Source organism: Pteronotus mesoamericanus, unplaced genomic scaffold (assembly GCF_021234165.1).
Source record: "Pteronotus mesoamericanus isolate MK-2021 breed Mesoamerican mustached bat unplaced genomic scaffold, CSHL_Meso_final contig_182, whole genome shotgun sequence".
Taxonomy (NCBI): Eukaryota; Metazoa; Chordata; class Mammalia; order Chiroptera; family Mormoopidae; genus Pteronotus; species Pteronotus mesoamericanus.
Genome location: NW_026555078.1, coordinates 17287645 through 17308845, shown reverse-complemented (window position 1 = coordinate 17308845; position 21201 = coordinate 17287645). Strand labels below are relative to the sequence as shown.

General features: G+C 50.5%; 1 protein-coding gene across 2 annotated transcripts in view; it reads left to right on the top strand.

Annotated features, from left to right (window-relative positions):
* The first annotated feature begins 2280 nt into the window (after positions 1-2280).
* The window catches only part of JDP2 (Jun dimerization protein 2), a 37789-nt gene continuing 18868 nt past the window's right edge, over positions 2281-21201 (top strand). The window contains exons 1-2 of one of the 2 annotated variants that reach the window (XM_054567241.1): positions 2281-2497; positions 10749-10972. In XM_054567241.1, the coding sequence (XP_054423216.1) occupies positions 10772-10972 (201 nt within the window). In that variant the 5' untranslated portion in view covers positions 2281-2497; positions 10749-10771. The remainder of the gene's footprint in view (positions 2498-10748; positions 10973-21201) is intronic. The other variant, XM_054567240.1, reaches the window with a different exon arrangement.

The window sequence follows — 21201 nt, the reverse complement described above, 5'->3', positions numbered from 1 at the left end:
TTGGCAATCTCTGACCAGCCCACTGTATTAATCAGGACTTTTCTAGTTGCAAGTGACAGGAAACCTAAATTCAAACTGCCTTCTGCTGGGCCACTTGTCCATTACTAAGAACCAGTGGTAGATGAGCTCCATCCAGGAAAGCAGGCCAATGTCTACATCAATGGGCCCCCTTATGGCCTCTTCCTCCAGCCAGTTCCAGAAGCAATGACTTTGTAGTGGGGCCTGGGCCAGGGGCAATGTGGTAGAAGGCAGGCCTTGAAGCCATGTTTATAAAGCATTCTATATAAAATTGAAAAAAAAAATCCACATCAAATAATGGAGGAGACCTGATGGCTATTATAGGGAAGTGGAGGGGACTAACGATCCCCAAGTTACCCCTTGGTGACATCCCTGTAGCATATTAATTTGTTGGGGAAGCAAAGGCCTAGGAGGACTACCAATGGCCCAGTCATATGCAAAGTAAGCGGTGGAGAGGACCAGCTCTAACCACGCCCACTAATTAGTCCCCACATGTAGATGAGTTTAGTGTTTTCAAAGCCCTAGACAAAGATGCATAAAGTAACACTGCCCCTTCAGTGTTTTCTTCCATATAAATGTCCAGGCCTCAGTCCCCGGCTGGGGGAGGCGGGCAATGTAAGACAGTTTCATAGTATCCAGTTTTGATCTTCAAGCAGCAGTAAAGATGTATGTAGTTGGTCTTTCTGATGCTGAGAGTCATGCTCTTCTACAAAACAATCAAATTACTATTCATTTTGCACTGCAGATTCTTTCAGGACCTTACTTTCTTTTTACTTCCTAACTTCATGTTTTGAGGGAGAGATCTGACTGTGAAGGTTAAACCGTTCAGGCAATGTCATCAAGATGTGATCTGCCCTTCCCTGCATAAGACCAGTGCTCTTCTCCAGAAAGATTGCACTGCACTGGGGAGATAAGAATAAAACCTCACCATGCTTGTATTGCAGAGACAGGCTCCTTTGGCTTTGCTTATTTGCTCCCATCTGTCTCCAGTCTTGTTGTTTCTTTCACTCTGAGCATCTGCACTCCAAGAAGGCATGAACTTTTTCTTTCACTTCCTTTATTCTTTGGGTGATGACCTGACATCACTCTGAGAAGGAGGCTGCCAGTCACTGAATATAAACACTGTCACCACTGTCTGGCTTAGGCAGAAAGGTAGGGGGTTGGCTGAGCGCACAGCGGGTCTGGAGGTAGGAGATGCCAACCGCGGTGTCAGGGTCTCATGTGCCACGTGTGCCTGAGGGCTCTGGCCTTTACATACTGGGCACCATGGAACACATTTCCTCTGGGGCCTCCTTTAACGTCTACCAATCTGGGAGGATGAAAGGTGGGAGTAGAGTTGGCAATGGAAGTTGTCCTGGCAAAGAAGACAATTTGGGGTGGGCGGAGGGCTGGGTCTGCTCTCTCGGTGAGAGGAAAGGAGAGGCCTGAAGGAGTGGCACAAAAAGCCCGTGGGTCACCAGGAAAGAGAAAACGGGGGCGGGGGGCGGGCTCAGGCTGCAGCCCCAGAGGAGGGCAGGCCTCTTACCGTGAATGACCTACGGGCTTTAAGGGCACCTATGGTTGTCAGGTGGGCTAGTGGGTGGGGGTAGAGGCACCCATATGCCTTAATCTTCTGCTCGTCCTTGTCCATGGGAACATAAAACCGGCTTGCGAGATCATTTCCTCACTGACTCAGTCGTGAAGTGTCCAAGAATGAAAATGTGCTGAAATCCTCTCTCTCGGTCTGCAAAAAAGCGCTAAGAACTGAGGAAGATGGGTCAACACTGGCTACACTATGCTTCAAGGGGCTTTCGACCTGTCCCGCCGCCGCCTTCTCATTTCTCTCTCACTGTTCCCGAGCCGCGGCTTCTCTCTCGAGGTGGCCGCCGGGCGGCTGTGCGCGGGGGATGCTCTTACATAACCGCTCGCCGCGTCCTGCTCTCTCGCGTGCTCCTGAGCCGCGGGGTGGGAGAGCCGGGGATTGCGATGGGGCCCCGGCTGGTGCTGCGGGGCCCGGACCGCCCCTGCGGGGAGAGGAGTGCAAGAAGCCGCGGGAGGAGGGCGCGAAAGGCGGCGGGGGAGGTGAAGGTCAGTGGGTGTGAAGCGCCAGATCCACACCCCCCTCCTCCCCTGTCCCCTCCTTCCCTTCCTCTCCGTCCCCCTCTGACGTCTGGAGCTGCTGGCAGCTCGGGCTGGTTCCGCATTCCCGACCCCTCCCCGCCGCCCAGGGGCCGCTATATAGCCGGGGCTGATGCAACCCGTCCCGCCGCCCGCCACAGCCTGCGGGAGGGACGCTCGGCGGCCGCGACGGGGGGCGCTGGCGGCGGCGGACGCTGCAGCGGCGGCGGGGCTGGCGCCGCGGCGGCTCCCGGGCCGGGACGGGCCTGGGCACCGGGCGGAGCTCAGCGGCTGGGCGGCAGCAGCGCTGAGTGGGCACGGCGCCTGCAGCCGGGCCCCGGCCCCCGGGGTGCCGCCTCCGCCGGCGGCTTCTGCACGGTGGGTGCGTGCGTGCGTTGGGGGCACCCGGGCCGGGCGGGGTGGGGCGCGCGGGCCGCGGGCACCTGGGATGACCGCCCCCGCGCGGGCGGATCGCGCGGAACCCCGGAACCCGCCGTCCTGCGGGGAGGCTCCCGCAGCTCGGGGACCCCGAGCTATCCCGGCGGGGGGTGGGGGCGCTGCAGCCCGGGCCGTTCCCGCGAAGCGCCTGGGAGCCGGTGGCTTCCTTTGGTTCCCGCCCTGGGACGGGAGGCTCCGTCCGCAACTGGGGCAGCCAGGGTACTCCCTCAGTCTCCCTCCCGCGCTCTCCTCCCCCGTGCGTTTGCAGAGAGGTGCTCTCCTTGAGCGGCGGGGAAGGCGGGTGAGTGGGGAGAAAACTGCCCGGGGAAGACATGCCTTGGGGTGCAGATGGAGAGTGAAAGGCCAGGGAGGTGCTGGGTGCTGGTGTTGGTGCTGGAAAGATGTCAGCGACCTGCTGGCAATTCGTGCCGCCCCCACCCCTCGCAGGGAGGAAGCGTGGCTCCTTGAGGACCTGGGAGAGGACTTCTCTCAGGGCTATTGCTCTGGGGTTCTGGGCTGGGAGGAGATCTAAGGGTGGCCCGGGTCCCCTTTGCGTTCCTCCAGCTTCCAAGTCAGGTTACATAAGGAGGCATGCCGGCCCTTCTAGGTAACCAGCCCCTCCTCCCCTGACCAGCCGAGTTTAGGACGCTCTCTTATGCCCCTCCCCTCAAAGGAGGCTGAGGGATTGGGCCTTAGGCCTGGACCCCAGACCCTGGGAGGGGCCGGAAGATGGGGGGGCCTTGGCTCTTCTGCTGGGATGGATGGGCCATGAGCGCGGCTGGAAACCGAGAGGCTGGTGGAAGGGAAATTAACTGACCCTTTGGGTCAGCTCCACTTGCAAGGTTGCCTGACCCTGGCTCAGTGTGCAGCCTTCCCTGCCGGCATCCAGGACATCAGGCTGTCCCGACCACTTGTACTCAGGGGAGCCCAGGCCTGTCTCTCAAAAAAGGGCTTGCAGACTGTGGGTATGTATAGCCAGGTTGAAATCTTGGTGGCCTCTCCTCAGGGTCTTAGTTTGAAGAGCATCAGAAACTGAAGCTTTGAACCAAGATTGCCTGCCTGCTTGTCCTTTAAGGCCTTGCTATGAATTGCGTTCACATATCAAACTCCCCCCAATCCCGACCCCATGCCTCCAACCTTCCTTCCCCTAAGGTATTTAAAGACACCCGCCGTTGCTTTAATCTTTCCAGCAAATCTGGCCTCGGCTTTGATGGCTGCCTGATCTTCCTTTGCAGATTTCTAGGGGAGTTTAACCAGGTATCAGGTGTGAGCATGGCTCTGATTAACCTGAGGACCAGGGAAGAGAAGCAAGGTCTATTCTCTTGCCTTTGGCTGGTTAAGGTTTTACCTGGTTTCAAAGAGGGAGGACGGATTTCTCAAAGACTCTTCTGTTCCCCTTCTCCTTTGGCTTTGGTTCAGAGTTGCAGGCAGCTCCAGAATCTTCCTAAAGAGCTGGGTGCTGTTGAGATTTGAAAGGCTGCTGGGAGACATGGGTGTGGAGGCCTTTGACTTTCCTCCTAGGTTGTTTGCGGCCACCTCCTAGGAGATGTGCTGATAAGTGGAAACGGTGTGCCCTAGGGAAGGATTTGGACCAGGATCTCCTCCCTCACTCACTGCCTAGCTTTTGCAGCCACCCGCATCTGTCTCCCCCACCTGTTTGCAGGCTGTGTGGGCAGCTTTTCCAGCCCTTGGCAGGATGAGGAGGGCTAGGCTCTCCAGGCCTTCTTTGTCGCAGGGCTGCTGGTGTTGCAATGGGCTGTCTCTCTCCCCAGTGTTTCTGTTTTCCAGCTCTGCTTGGGAAGAGCGGGGCCGTGTAGACTCTAGGTTGGCCTGCTCTGTATTCATTCAGCTCCAGCTCAACTTGAGCAATCAGAGAGAGCCAGGGCTAAGGGCTAGCAACATTCTTTTCTGTTTTCTGTTGCAGGATGCTGTTTGCTTTTTTCCATGCGAATGAATTATGTTTGAAACTGAAATGGGAGGAAGAGAAAAATAGAGTGAGTGTGTATGAATATGTGTGTGTGCATACCTATATGAGCAGGGGGAGAGCAGCAGGCACATTATTTTTCCATTTTCCTTTAATTAAGGCTCTGTGGAGGTGTGTTTGAAAACAGAGGGTCTCCTATGCCTTTGAGGAGGGTGAGAACACTGTTTTGGCTGCGTCCCGGGCCATATGCAGCGTATGGTGGCCAATGAAACTGGGCCTGGCTCGTTCTGTTGCTTGTCTTGGCAGTCGGTTCCGTGGCTTGTGTTACCAGCTCTGGAACTTACGGGCTGCCAAGCTCCGTGTGCCTGTGTGTGTATGTGTGTGTGTTCACTCTTGTGCGTGTGTGTGGTTTGGCCTCTCGAAGCTCAGCAGAGACAAATGCCTCAGCGACCCAGGGTTGGAATTTCAGCCTGTGTTTCTTTACACTCATTGCTGGCTGTGGGAGGCCCAGCCAGAGCCCACCATTCTGGGGATTTTTTTTTTTTTTCTGGTCTGGTTTTTTTCCCCCCGGCAGCCCATGGGACTCCAGTTGTGGAGCTTCGTTTCCAAAGCTTTAGCTGGCTAATGGCATTTTAAAAAGGGGGCCGAAGGATTCATCACACACTCTGTGCGTATGTCTGTGGAATGTTTCATGCTATGAACTCCTGACACCAAGGACCAGAGACAGGGTGAAGAGGGAAGAGAGCACAGAGGCTTCTTGGATGGCAGTAACGTCCCAGCTTCATGTTGCTGCCCGGGATAAGGATTCCTGGCAGAAGTAACTTGCTATGTATTTATTGAGCACCTACATCAGGCAGGGGTGACAGTGCTTAGACTGGGCCTTGTTGAAGGCATTTCTCTGGTCTCCCGGGAAGTCCCTTTCCTGAGAAGGGGTTCCAGTTTGTCCTACGCAGGGATCATGCATGCCAGGGTGCTGTGGTGGTGGCTTCTCCTGACCACTACCACCCCCCTTTTTCTTCTTAGGAAGATGTGAGGAGTGACCCCCTCTAAGCAGGGCAAGGATAAAGTAGATGGAAGGACACAGACAGTGCGGGCCCTCTGCTTCTGGAGGCAGGGGTGGAAACGCAGCCAGTTGGTGGTGCCAGTGATCTATGCAGCTGCGTTCTGGAATGTAGGATGGGGGAGACCTTAGGAGAAACTGGGGCAAAGGGCAAGTGCTAGGCCTCATTTCTGCACCTTTGCACACAGCCCTGACCTGGCCCCTTTGTTTCTGTTCTGCAGTAACTACCCGGATGCATGATGGTCCTGGCCCCTTAGGGTAAAGAGCTGGAAATTAGGAGAGCAGAGAATCCTCTGGGGGAATCCTCTTTGTGGCCGTAGGAAGAGGAGGTCAGTGGTAGGTGGGAAGGGTACAGAAGCGACTTTGAGGGCTTGTCCAGCACTGGTGTCCTCCAGGAAGGAAGGCCCTGGTGGTTGTACTGACTTCATACTCCCTTGGGGCAGGCGCTGTTCCAGGTACTTTCCAAGTTGTCACTAATTTAATCCTCTCTGCAGACTTACAGGGCAAATGACATTATTATTCCCACTTTACAGCTGAGGAAAGTGAGGCACAGAGAGGTTAGGGAATGTGCCCAAGGTCACACAGCTAGTAGAGGAAGAGCTAATTTTCCCATTCAGACGATATGGCTCCAAAGCTCCCACCCATAACGTGCTCGCTCTCCGGCCTGTAGAGCTGGGAGAGGGGCAAGCTCTCCCCTCGCGAGAGGGGCTGTTGCTGCTTGTCCTTGTTCTCAAGTCTTGGTGCCTCTCTGCCCTGTTGCTCCATGCCTTCTGATTCTCCTTGTCTTTTAGCAGTTATGTAATTTCAGATTCCAGGGGAGAGATCATCCCAGTTAATTCCTTATCTCCAAGAACAGGTTTGCTGTTTAAGTCTCCAAGATTCATGATAGTACTATTCTCTGTGATCGCCTGGCACCTTTCTGCGCTGCTCCCCTGTGGCTCCCCACCGCCGCCCCCCCTCACCCCCAACACACATTTTCCTCCTGGGAATCTTCCCAGGCCCCAGCTCTCAAGACCTCCCACCTGCTCTTGGTAATTCCCAGGTGTGTGCTCACAGCTCCCAGTTCCAGTTCCGCAAGTGCTCCTGGGGCCTGATCCTGTGAACTAACTCCCTGGCCCCCGCCCCCCCCCTCACCTGTCCTCACTCACCTCCGCTACTTTAACCCTTGCAGCCTTAGGCTGCCTGCACTCACTTGCCCACGGATTCCTGGCTCCAGATGCCAGCCGAGGCCAGCTGTTTGCCTGGAGGGGAGCTAACCTTCTCAAAGAGGCCCGGGAATTTTAAGGCCTCCCTTGCACTTTTGTTTCTATGGAGAGAAAGTTCATGATGCAGATTCTAACTTTCTCTTAACCTGCTCTCCCCCCCTTTTTTTATCTGTCTTTGCCATTCCAGATGAAGATGCCAATGATTGGGCACTTTCTAATAAAAATAACCCTTTACAAGTTTGACCCATCGAAGCAAGACTGTTATTTGTGGATAGTCCCATTAAAAAATTATGATATCTCACAGATTTACATACAGTAAACGAGAAGAAAATAAGAGGGAAATGCTTAAGTTCCTTCTACCTTTTTGTTTGTTTGTTTCAGCTGAAATGATGTTTTATGTTACTATCTCCCAGTAGGGTCCATTTCTGGACTTGAAATGTTTCCTGGCTTTTCCTCAGCTTGCACAAGACAGCGCCCCAAACTGTGTGCCTCTGAGTTCCTGAGTAAGTCAGAAGAGAGAGAGATACTGATGTCAGATCTTCAGGTTCTTTCCTCATGGATCCATCTGGTCCCTGTTTCTCTCGAGCTGGCTTATAGGGACTTGCATCAAATTACTCAGTCTTGAGCTCAACAACAGCTTAGGACCCACTGTGACCTCCTGTACCCTTTCTCTCTCACTCATGCCTTGCTTGTCCGTCCCATCTTGATCTGTGCATACCCAGTTTTTTTCATTGGCTAGTTTCCAGGTTATTCCTGGTCAGTATCCCAAATTGCCAAAGTCTTTGGATTCTAGGCCTGTCTTAGAGGCACAAGCTTCATTCGCCCATTTTGGTCTCCTGCCAGTGTATAGCGCTTGCTCTCTATTTATGCATCCTAGTTACTAATGGAGACATGGAGGGTGTTTATCTTCCTTTTGGACCTCCTGGGCCCTGAAGGGGGGGGCGCGGGGAAAACTCTGGGTTCTTCCCCTAAAGCTTTTAGTGCCTAGTTCTCCTTTTCCTCCTAAATTGTTTCCATATGGAACAACCAGTTTGGGAGATGATTTCACCTCTTGTCATCTTTCCTGTCTTCCTTGAAGTGGGTAAATTCCTCTTGGCTGTTACTGGTTCCCTGCCACTACCCCCCACCCCTTCTCTTTTTATAGATCTCTAAATCACATCAAATTGTTTTTATTTTTCATATCACCAAAGTTGCCTTTCAGCCTTGGATTGTCAGCCAGCTCTTTCCAGTTACTGAGGATCCAGTTATGGAAGGCAGCCTCTCCACCTCCTCCCTCTTCCCCCTGCCCCTCCCCCAGAGCCGGTTAGGATGACTTCTCACTCGTGAACGTCAGCTGTTGTGGTTGTCTCCTAGGAATGGCATGTGTTAAGGACTTTGTGGTTTGTATCTGAGCAGTTAGGGGCGCCCTTGTGGGGGAAGGAAAAAGGGGGATTTTTTGCTTCTGCAAAGGAAAGCCTGGAGCCTGATCCCCTGAGTGAGGTTGTTGTTGGGCTGGGTTCACAGGGAATCAGGAATGGCAAGAATTTATGGGGCTGCTGCTCCCACGGGGTGGTTACCCCTCTTGGAGGGGGGTTCCACAGTAGCAGATATTTTGGGATCATTTGTTAGTGTCTCATTTATACCATCTGTATGAAAATAAACAGAAGCTGCAAGCAGAGCCTATCATTCCCGGAACAGAGTGGGGTCTGGCTTCCATCTCTCAGAGATGGCTTAGGCGGGGAAACACACAGAAGCCTCTGGAGTGTTTTTCTTGGGGTCTACTGTGGGAACGGATAACCTGGAGGTGGATAATGAGCATCTGAACTGCCAGAGACGGATCCTAACCCCACGCATTGAATTTTGCTCTGCCATGAATGTGTTATTGTTCGTTCAGTCATTCGTTTATTTATAATTCAGTAAGTATTTATCGATTGCCCTCTTTATGCCAGAGATGATGCTAGGCACTGGGGTCACATGGGGCAACAACCAGTCATGCCTGCTGCTACCCCTCTGGAATCGCCCCTGCACTTGCTAAGGGCCACGTGGCACATTTTGCCACCTAGGGGTGGCTCCTTCCAGTTCAGGGAGGTCCTTGGGCTGCTGGCCAAGGAGGGGATTTTGGTCTATTTTTGCTTTGCTCCGTACCTGGGGTTTGTGTCCCGCTGAAGTGCCAGGCACAGAGCATTTTCCAGCCTCCTGTCTCCTGTTCATTTTGACTAGCTCAGTTAAGCATCCTTTTTGGGGTCATTGACTTCTTGTATCGTCCATTCAGGTCTGGAAGAGGGGATTTTGTAGGGTTTTCTCTTCTGAGAAGGAAATGTGAGTTTCCGTTGTCAGTTTGGCTCAGGTGGCCTAAAGTCTCCCTCTTCTGCCTGCCAAATGTCCACACGGCTGGACCCAGGCATCCCTTTGCCACACAGGAGTGAGTCCTTCTATTGGCCCTTTCCTTGTTTTCCCTGGGGAGATGTGCAGCTCATCTGTCATACCTGGGGCAGCCTCCTGATGTGGCCCCTTGTAGCCCTCTGCATCGCAGGCCCAGCACCAGAGCAGGGAGGGAGGACTCTCCCCCTGACCCTGGACTTAAGTCCAACTCAGATTTAGGGAGGGTCACAGCATATTGACCCACCACATGTGAGATGTCTCAGGGGCCATTTCTATGTCTGGGCTCCCACCCAAGTTGCTATTGGAAGGCCATTCCTTCTGCACTGACATCTCTTGGAACCCAGGAGGAGAAACTAGGGCAGGTGACGAAGCTTTGGTTCTAAAGTCCAGAGGCCAGGAGTCCAGCTCTGGCTCTTTCCCGCTCTGGCTGTGTGACCTTGGACAAGTCATTCAACCTCTCTGAGCTTCAGTGTTCTCACGTGCAAAATGAGGATGTGGTTTAGATAAGCACAGGGCCTCTTCCAGCTCTAAGACTGTAACGTAGTGTGAATGATTCTCAGATCCTTTTCTGAGATGGCCTGGGGGGCGCTGGGTGGTAAGGAGGCGCGCTAGAAAGGATGTGTCTCTTCACTCATAGTATTGTCGGTGGTCAACAGTCAGATGGCTGGCTGGGTGGGTGGGCGGATGGATGGATGGATGGATGGGGGGGAGCCCTGGAAGGGACCAGATAAGTCTGGCTTTATTGGAAGACAAGCTGTCTGCACTGTCATCGGTGCCTTGAAGTGACCATTTCTTATCCACGAGCTCCTTCCAGTAAAGAGTGGGAAGAAATAAGAATTCTGGTATTGACCTAATTTATGTCTTTGATGCCTGAGTCTTTCTTCCCTTGCAAACCTTCTGGGCCTGGCGCAGTCAGAATGCGTGTTTGCTTTGAGAAAGAGGAGACTCTGGAGGACTTGTCGTACTGGTCTCCACTGGGAAAGCACATGCTAATTAATTCCATCTCTTTTGCCTCAGATTCTTCCATCATAGATACCAGAGGCGCACACACACATGCTCACCTTTAACTTCGATTTGCTTCATTTCATATTCAGGGTGTCTTAACAAGTATGCAGAACGGGATGTGTGATTTGAGAGGAGGCACCATGCCAGACCAAAAATAGCTCCCTCTTAAACAGGTGCAAAGGTGCTTGAGATTCCATCGTTATAATCCGTTCTCTTGGGAGGCAGTGCCTTACAGTTTAAATCCCAGCTCGTCCTGTTTTAACTGTGTACGGTCTTTGAGCGAGTTATCTTACTAAGCCTCAACTTCTTCCTCTGTGTCATGGGCACTGACCCAGTCTTATGGGTCTAACGGGAGGATTATGCAATGCCAAGCACAGAGCAAATGCGGAATCGATGAGCCGACGGTTGGATGAAGCCTTACCTTAAGTGCCAAGGATAACCTCGATGTGAATTAATGGGTTACGTTTCCCTCTATAACAAATGGATCTAAGGGCAGAAAGAGCCACTGGGTCGGGCAGGGGTTTGGGGGGGGACGTTAGTGAAAGAAAAGATGAGGTCCTGGCAGGACATGGGGCTGAAGCCCTCGTGGCATCTCCTCTGGTTGACAGCGCATGTCCTGCTCTCCTCCCGCCTCCTCTAGGCTGCATTGCCGCTCCCCCTGCTATGATGCCAGGGCAGATCCCAGACCCTTCCGTGACTGCGGGCTCTCTGCCCGGGCTCGGCCCCCTGACCGGACTCCCCAGCTCGGCCCTGACTGCGGAGGAGCTGAAATACGCCAACATCCGCAACATCGGGCCCATGATCGCCCCCTTGCACTTCCTGGAGGTGAAACTGGGCAAGAGGCCTCAACCCGTGAAAAGTGAGGTGAGTCTTGTTTTCCCAGGCAGAACCCAAGGGTAAGACGCCTCGGTTAGAGCCCCAGGTCTAACCCTACACCCGCCCGCCGTGGGACCTAAGTGTTGCTGTTCAACATGGGGTCCGAGGACCAGGAGCATCCATGCCTCCCCATGGTGTGTTAAAAATGCAGAATCTCGGGCTCCACCCTAGACCTTCTGAAACAGCATCTGCATTTTTGTAAGTTCCCCTGGGGAATTCAGGGACACGTTAAAGTTTGAGAAGTCCTGGGCCGGGGCAGGACGCTGAACCTGTCTTTGGTTCTTTGAAAAGCAAGGGAAGAGTGATTAATAACCATAATGAGTAATAATATTAGCAATCTCTCGGGTGTGTTGGGAGTTAATGGAACTGTGCACAGGCTTTGAAAAACATACAGGAGAATATCAATATTGGGTTATCTTTAAAAATTATCATTCATCATGTCATCGTTCTAACACCCTTGGCCCCAGGCTACAGCTGCACGTGGGAACTGGGAGGAAGGATGGCACGGCCTTTCTTCCCAAGGAGGTGCCGGAGCTGCGCATGGCCTCAGCCACCCGTGGTGGTCGGCCTTAGATGCTGGCAGGGGACCCACACGTGCAGCGCTCCCTCCTCAGGTTCCTTGCGGCTGCAGCTCTCACAAGCCTTACTTGCAGCAGAGTGGCTTTTCCCTGGGGACTGGTGAGAAGCAGAAGTGCCCAGCACAGCGTGGGTGCACATTAGTGCTGGGAATGCCCCCAGCCACTTCCCCAGCAGGGCCATTTCCAGGTAGAATAGCTGCCCACCTGGAAGGGAGAAGGAGCCAGTGGTGGGAGGCGGAGAGGTGGCTGGGGGCGGAGATGGGGGACAGGACTCGGGAAGCAGCCAAGTTATCAGGTGCTTAGTAGCTCTGATGAGAAGGAGTGTTCACAGGCAAAGGCGCCCTTGTGTGGGGGCTCAGGCTTTAGGATGGAGCTCGGAGGGCTAGACATTCCGAAGAGAGGGGCTCTTGCGTGGAGAAGGGTGTCTGGGTCCTGGCAGGGGGAGTGGGGTACAGGACGCAGCTGCTGTGTGGCCCTCCTCCCGGGAGTACCATTGAAACTGCAAAGAAGGGCTGCTGGGGGCCTGGTCAGGGGTGGCAAACTGGCCATTCACATCCTGGATCTGGCTCTCAGCTGTGTTTTGTTTGGCCTGCGCAGTGTTTTAAAAGAAACTTGAACCAACACTTCACTTAAAAAGTTGGATTTTAATCTTTGATTAAAAAATCAGAAGACCTGGTTATACCTGCCTGGTCCTGGCGCGGCATCAGCGACACGGGCTGCAGAGAGTCTGCTTTCCTCTTTCCGATTTGCCTCAGGCCCCCACGCCTCCCTATTATTTTATTTTATTTTATTTTATTTTTACACTGTTGGTTTTGTTTCTGTTACCACCAGCTGCTTTCATTTACCTTAACAGTGTGGCCCCTACTGTAGACATTTGCACTTCAGACACCTGAGTTAGATGCACTGCAGATGCCCACTAAAGACTGTTGATTTCAAGATGAGAGTTGATGGTAATTATGTTCTTGTGAGTTGACTTTGCAGATCAATGTGCTGTCGATAGCACTGCCTGGCTTACTTAGAATTCTGTTTTCTTTTTGGAGAGCCCTTGTCTTTGGTCCTCTGTCATTCACCTTCCCAGGCGCATAACTTGAAAGTACCTGCTTCTGGGTCGTTCCGCAGTGTAACTGCCATTTAAAATCGGTACCCGAGCAGTGTTCCTGGGCTGCAGAGGATGCAGCATTGATGAAAAAAGTCTTAGATGGGGCGGGGTGTCCAAAGAGTTGCCTGCAGGGTGCAGTTACCACATCTTCTCTCTGCAAAAGGTGCTGGCAGCGCCTTCTTTTTTGGGAGGACAAGGTTTTTATTTGGGTCGAGTATTTTTACATTTCACAGCCTCCCCCAACTTGTGGCACATGCCCTGTACCTGACAGCGATGTGCTGTCTTCACAGGCGCCCACAAACACACACCATCCAGGCCACGAAAATAACCAGCCGGTGTTAGGGCCGATTTGCATGTCCTCTCCCTCCTGTCAGACGGCAGCATTGCGGGGGGAGAAGCAGACTGTGCTGGCGTGAAGTAAAAGTAAGGTCGGCCCTGCACTGGGAACTGACCTCCAAATGCTTCCTAGGTCAGACTCAAGGCGGGTGGGTGGTTGGGGATGGGGGTGCTCCATCTTAGAGCGACGATGCAGCTGGAGAGAGAAATTTGCTACCGCAGAACCCAATGTCCCAAAGATGTATTTGCACATGGTAAACCACCTCAGGTGGATTTTCACATAGGCATTTTAGATTAGTAAAGTTGCTTGAATTACAAAAGACACTACCCATGTGCATTAAGCGTCGACTATGTACCAGGCCCTGTGCTGTGTGTTTAACATGGATGATCTCGTTTATTCCTTACCTGATCCTGGCGACTGGCTTTTTCCCATGTTAGAGGAGAGGAATATGAGTGAGGTCCAGGGAGGAGGGGACAGTCCAGTCACCCAGGCTCCTGGCACTGGAAAGTGGCTCTGGGGTGATGAAACGAGGCTGCTGCTGAAATAGCCTTGTCTCAGTTGCGCTGAGCCAGGCACCAGGCATGGCGCTGTGAAATATCTCATCGGACTTGCGCAAGAACCCTTGGAAGTAATTATTGTTACTATTGTTATTGTTATGCCCACATGATGGATGAGGGTAACAAGGCTTGGAGAGGACCAAGGTCATGCAGCTGGGAAGCTCGCATCAGAGCCAAAACGTTAGTTAACCTTATGCTGCGGCTGCCTCCCTGTCAGGCTGAGGAAGGGGGTGGGGTGGAACGAAGCCGGCCTCAGAACACTGGATCATTTTGATGACACGGCCCGATTAGCGCTGAGCCCGGCAGTTCTGGGGCTGCGTTGTCTCCCAGGGCCTGGAGAGAGAGTGGGCCGAGCCGCTGTGCAGGCAGCTCTGGCTGCACGGGCTCGTGGACTGTCCACCTTGCAGAGGACAGCAGTCTCTTGGGCCAGATGCAAACGCATGAAGCAGTTTGGTAAAAGAAAGCTGGAAGAATTAAGTAAAACGATAGGTTTGTAAATGATAGGTACCATGTGCTGTTGTTATTACTATGTGCTTGACATGTAATGCTAAGCTGTTTTGGTACCATCTGCTTGCCGTAGTCCATTTGTCCAACAGATACTTGCTAAGCACCTACCTACTATGTGCAAGGCTCTGTGCCAGACACTGGGAACTGAACCATAAACAAAGTAGATAAGCTCCTCCTCTGCCTTTTTCTTGGAACTGTTTATTTTAGTGGGGGCATCGAGAAATAAGAGTAAGCAAATTAATATACAGTAGGAAAGACTGGCTATAGTATTGTGAAGGAAAATTAAGCAGACCAAGTGGATGGTGAGTGGCCATACTGTTGATTTTGATGGTTGACTAGGATCTGGGGGTATGTTGTGTGGGTTTTGGAATTTTTAGAGCCCATGCTCTTTCTTGTCTTTTTCTCTTTTTTAAATGGACTTTACTGGGGTGACATTGGTTAATAAAATAATGTAGGTTTCGGGTGTTACAATTCTATAATACAGAGTCTGGTAGAAGTAATGCTTGCTCGAGTGTGTTTGGTAGGGTATGTGAATGTCTCGCACAAGATGGGCACCAGTTTGGACATTTCACCTAAAATGTCATATAGTGTGCTTAAGTGTGATATTGTTATATTACAGTATTAAGTGCTTATGATTTTGTAACAAAAGATTTTGTAATAAGAAAGGGGCATTATTTGTGCTGGACCCTGTGTATCATCTGTATATTGTCTTGCATGTTCACCACCCCAGGTTAAGTCTCTTCCCATCACTGTTTATCCCTCCTATATCCTTTTCTACCGCCCCCAACCCTTTTTTCCCTCTTCTTTCTTTCTTCCCTTTTTGTTCTTCTTTCCTTTCCCCTAGAGCTTTCCTTCCTACACTTTTTATTCTGTAGTCCGTTCCAGCTGGACTCCTCAAACAACCCCTACTGGCCTGAAGATTTTGGTCCTTCCTGGGTCATCTATGAGTGGGCTGCTGGGGCCACACCCTGTCCCTGGGCCTGGAATGCATTTTCAGCTCGGCTGCGGGGAAGGGGGAAGGCCAGAAGCTCTACCCTTGCACACACTTACAAGCTGGACACTTACCTAACCACCTGCTATGTGGGCCCCCTCACCCTCTGTGCCACTGCGGGGCTCTAGAGGATACTCAAGTTCAAGGGCGGTTGGACTGGATGACCTTTCAGGAAAGAGGCTGTAAACTGTCATTCCGTGAGCAGGAGTCAGCCTGCAGATGAATCTCGTTTGGCCCTCACACTGTGGGGGTTTTTTCCTTTTTTTTTTTTTTTTAATTGAATGAGTTGCTATATTTAAAAGCCAGGAAATGTGAACTTTCTGGCTTCTTTTTAAAAACCAGACTATCTGGCCACTCTAGGCCCACACCCTTACATGCAATGAAAGCTACAGCTGAGTACCAGATGCTCACAGTATTAGCATTACTTTACCACAGGTCCCACTACTCCCTGTTGCCTTATACCCAGCCCACTGCATCCTGTCTGTATCGCCAGCCTGTTTTGAGTTTGCGTCCTATGTTCAGATCCCAAGGACAGGGACTAGATCTTATGTTTCTTTTTACTTCCATCAGACTGTGTGCAGCATCTTGCACAGACTGTATGTTCAATACATGCTTGTTGTTTTAAACATTAATTAGCTCTGTCAACTTGGCAAATCACTTAAACGTTCTCTACCTTGATTTCTACCCCTCTGAATTCTTACCTCCAAGCGTTGTCCATTTGCTTTGCTGTTTCTGCACTTCAGTGACTTCAGGCAGAAAAAAAGGGCACAATGAAAAGCAAGGCAACCATTCCCAAACTTGGCTTATCATCAAATCGCTTGGAAAACTTCTTATAAATGCAGATTTCCAATACCCCGCACCCCTGCCCCGGGGCCCATGGACTCAGAATCTCTGAAGGCAGAGTCTGGGAATCTGCGTGTTGTTTAGGTTCAGGGGTGACTTTGTTTATTTTATGTCTCCTAAGGCTCTTCTGTTCCTTGTCAGGGAGCACTCCGCGGGCTCCCCTGGGAGGGATGGGTGCGCGCCTCCCCTCATATTCTGCCTTTGTAGCATGTGTTCCCCGCGTCGACCGGCTGGACACAGCTCCTTGTCATCCTCAGAGCAGGAGAGGAGAGTTAGCTGTTTGTGGATTTCACGCCGGTCATTTTCCAGCTGCCCCAGGGGCCCCAAAGGACATTTAGAAAGTTTTCACCTTAGGAGGAAATGTGAATTTGAACCTGTGGACTATACACGGTTTTCTTGGAAGGTGTGCTCACTCTCAGCCGCAGATTGTTTCCCAGAGTTTGTTCACCAAAAAGACCAAAGTGTTCACCATGTTTAGCCTGAGCATAAAAAGTTGCCCCCCACCAGCTGATGTGCTGGGTAAATGTTGGTGTAAGCACGCTTGTGTTGTTAGTGATTTAAAACATAAAGACAGCCCACTGACATTTTTTAGCAAGCCTTGCATAATTGGTTTTTAATTTGTGGCTCTTCGGAATAGCATTGGCTTTCTTCCCCTGACTCAGACGCTTTTTCTGTCTCATACTTGTTTGGCAGAGAGGTCCAATCTGTCCCTTTCTTGGAACAGAATCTCCTGACTCGTCTTTGAAATGCTGAATTTCCATTTTAATTCCGTTAGCACATTTTAAAAAGCTGTTAGCTTTCTCTTCCCTTAATAGTTTAATTTGAGGGAGAATGAGCGATAGCTAAAAGCAGCTTTGACTGTGTTTAACATTGCCCCCTATGGTATTGAGTCCGACTCGATGCCTTACCCTGAGCATTCACAGGGGGCCTGACGCTCTTGTTTAACATCACAGGTTGGTCATACCTGCTGTCATCCTAACACAGGGTCCTTTGCAGAGATGATGGTGGGGATATGGCTAGCTATGTATGTTCTTAGCAGAAATCAAATACCTCTGAAAAGTTCAGGGAGCCCCATGCTGCCTTCTTAGATTCTCTGTCTTAATATGGGATCACTATTAGTGTCTACCTGTCAGTGTTGCTGTGATGGTTAAATGAACTCACCCGGGGGAAGGGTTGCCCATCAAGCCGGCTGCTTAACTGAGATACACATGAAATGTAAGATGTGGTTATGATTTACTTTTCAAATGTGTCAATTATGCAAATTAGTTTTGTGATTTATTCAAAACTGTTACTTGGGCTTTCATTTCCTTGAGGGTGTTTTGCCCTTGGAGCTGCGTGGCCTCAGTGCCTGGAGGTGCCCACGTGACACGGGAGCAGGACACCGTCCCGGCTTCCCAACCAGAGGGGCTGTTTCCGGGGCCTGGGAGGAGCTCTGGGTTGGGTTCAAGCTTCTGGGTTCAAAGTCTGGCTCCTTTGCTCACTCCCTCTATGAGATTGGCTAAGTCAGCTGGTCTTTTCTGAGCGTCAATTTTTTCCTCTGTAGAGGGAGGAAACTAAAACTCCCGGAGTTTTATTGTGAAGGTTAAGTGGGGCACTGGCTGTGAAGATAACCTTGACTAGAGCACAATCCCTCTCTGTAAGTTACTTTATTAGGCCGAAGTCCATGCGCAGTGAATGGCACTGCAAATGCTGGCAGCATGGGCCTTTCCGGTGGGTTGCACCTGCGACCTGGGCTTCAGGAGAGCGAGCAGACCCTCCTGTTTCTGGCTGCTGACGCAGTGCAGACGCAGCCCGAGTTGTGGTTTCCATCACAAGCTGTAAATGAAAAGGCTCTTCCATCCTAAGAGCCCCTAAGCTGGTTTCCCCTAAGCTGGTTTCCCCTAAGCTGCCTCATGTGGCCCCTTATCTTGTTTCCTGTGATGTTAAGGTCATTGCTGGATTTCCATGAACCATCAGTTTTCTTTAGCAGCCCTACCAAGTGGCCTTTCCTGCCAGTGCTGGCCCTCTCCCTTTGGTATCCCCAGGTCCACTGTCAACATGGGAAACTGAGCCCTCTCACAGGTGATCTCCTCTGGCTGAACGACTCTGGGGTCAGCCAAGTCTCCTTCCCCTCTTCTATGCCCCAAAGACACAGGGCAACTTGGGCTGAGGACAGAGCTTCATGACTAGGAGGACATTTGGGCAGACTTGGGCAGGCTGTGGAGGGGCTGGGAGTGAGGCCCGGGGCCTCCTCTGGCTTTAGCGCCCCCTTGAGGCTACTCACACCCTGCCCTATGCTGGGACTCGTTGACTCTGCTCTGTTCTGTGGCTGCAGCGGCCCCTTAACTAAGAATAGTGGATGTGTGTGTTCTGGGTGACCGGCTCCTCCAGGGTTTGCCTCCCTAGTGCTCCCCGCCCCCCTCGCCTCCTCTCCCAACCACCACCGATTTCGGACCTTGGCTCTTTGGAAGCCATGCAGGGCTGCTGCTTTGGAATGGTTTAGCTCTGGAGAGGTTACCAGACATTTGAGCTTCAATTTCCTTTGTTGTAGAAGTGGAAGGGGAGGAGATTGACCCCTATCTGACAACATATACAAAAGTTAACTCAAAATGGATCAAAGACCTAATGTAAGAGCTAAAACTGCAAAGCTCTTAGAAGAAAACAGCAATAAATCTTTCTGACTTTGGATTAGATATGACACCAAAGACACAAGCAACAAAATAAAAAATAGACAATGGGACATCATCAAAATGAAAAACTGGGCTTTAAAGGATGCAAAGTAAAAAGACAGTCCACAGAATGAGAGACCATTTTTGCAAATTATAGATCTGATAAAGAACTTTTACCCAGAAGATGCAAAGAACTATTACAACTCAATAATAATTAAAAAAAAAAAACCAAATAGTCCCATTGAAAAGTGAGCAAAGTATCTGAATGTATATTTCTCCCAAGAAGGTATGGAAATGGCTAATAAGCACAAGAAGAGATGCTCAACATCGGCAGCCATCAGGGATGTACAAACCAAAACCGCTATGACATACCACTTCGCACCCCCTGGGATGGCCATAATTAAAAAAAAGACAGACAATCACAGGCGTTGATGAGTTTGGGGAGAAGTGGTGATCCTCTTGAACTGCTGGCAGGAGCGTGCAATGGTGTGACCACTCTGGGAAAAGGCCTGGCAGGCCCTTGGAAAGCTAAACATATACCCATAACATATGACAGCAGTGTTGCCACCAGTATACAGTCAATAGAAAGGAGAACATGCTCACACAAAAACTTGTATATAAGGCTCATAGTCGCATTAGTCATAATACCTCAAAAGTGGAAACAACCCAAATGTCGATCATATGATGAATGGGTTGATGAAATGTGATATATCCGTCCAATGGAATATTATTTGGCCATAAAAAGGAACGAAGTGCTGACCCACACTACAGCATGCATGAACCTTGAAAACAGTATGTTAAGTGAAAGAAGCCAGTCACGAAGGGCCATGTATGACAGGATTCCATTGCTGTGAAATGTGCAGAATAGGTGAACCCATACAGACAGGAAGGGAAACCAGGTCCCTGGTGCCTAGGGCTGGGGGAGATGGGAGAAATTGGGGGGGGGGGGGGTAACACCAAAGGGGTGTGGGGTGTCTTTTGGAGGTGAGGAAAATGTTCTAAAAATGACTGGTGATAGTCACAACTTTGGGAATATACTGAAAGCTGTTGAATTGTATACTTTAAGAGGGCAAATTGTATGCTGTGTGGTATCTCTAGAAAGCTATTTAAAAAAACAGGGAAGAATGGTACATACCCCACAGAGGTATGGGGAGGATTAAAAGGGATAATGTATGTACATCGCCCAGCATCTATCTGTGCTCCAGAATTAGTAGCTAAAGTTATTAAAACTCCCTTTCCTGCCAACAGCAGCGGAAAGGTCAGGATCTGGTTAGGGGCATTTTCTTTTTCTTTTTGATTGCTAGTGGCCATCCAGCAGCAATGGGGAGCCATTTGGCAGGATTTTGTGTGGAACTCAGGAGGAAATAGGGAGTGATCCTGGCTACTCACTAGAGCACCCTGGAGAGCCGTCACAGAAATACCGACGCGGAACCCAGGGATTTTGATTCAGTTGGTCTGGTTGGGGCCTGCAGGGGGTTCTAGCCTGTAGTCATTGGTTGAAACCCCTGGTTCAGTATAAACTGGCCCAGGTCTTTGAAGGAGTGAGGATGTCTGCATCCAGGACTGAAGGCTCACTTGAGCAACCCACTTTATGGTTTGCAAACTGCTTTTATGAACGTAATCTCCTTTGATCTATTCAATTACCCTATGAAGTGGATGTTATTATTACCATTAATTAGGGAATCAAGGCTCAGAGAGACTTAAGTAACTTGCTGGGGTCATTTTTAAAGCATAATTTTATCTACTCTTTTATTTTTTTAAAGCTAGATCCACACGCATGCTAATACCTATTATTCATTAAGGCTAACACCTTGGCGAGCACTGCCAAGGTAACCTCTGGTGCCAGGTCAATCTATTTTGCATAGACTTCAGAATAAAGCTCTTCCTGCTACTTTTCTTGAACTGATGAGCATCCTGAGAGTGCAAGGCCAGGTGATAAAACATTATTTACATATACAGTCACGCGATGCTTAATGGATGTCAGGGGTACGTTCTGAGAAATGCGGCGTTAGGCCATCTTGTCATTGTGCTAACGTCACTGAGTGCACTTGCACAAACCTGGATGGTACAGCCTCCTACACACCTAGGTTATGTACTGTAGCCTATTGCTGCTAGGCTGTAAGCCTCTATAGCGTGTTTCTGTGCAAAACAACACAAGATTAAATCAAACAAGGGAAAATGGTTCAAGACTTGCAGTAAATGTGAAATGTATGAGGCTGCTGCTAGCATAACATGGCATACTGTTTTACAGCACACTTTTTTATAAGTAGAAAGAGTACACACTAAAATAACAGTTAAAAATACAGTGAATACATACCCCAGTAACAGTTATTCATTACCGTGATCGAGCGTTCGCACTGTACATAATTGTGAGTGCTACACTTTTATACCACTGGCAGCCCGGTAGGTTTGTTTACACCAGCGTCACCACAAACACCTGAGCAATGTGTGTGCTTCGACGGGGTAGGACAGCTATGATGTCACTAGGTGACAGGAATTTTTCAGCTCCAATACAGTCTTATGGGACCACTGTTGTAGATGCGGTTCATCGTTGACCAACATGGAATGCATGACTATGTGTGTGTACATATATATGCATGTGTGTACACACACACACATATACTCTTTGTAACTATTGATCTGTGTGTGGAAGGAAA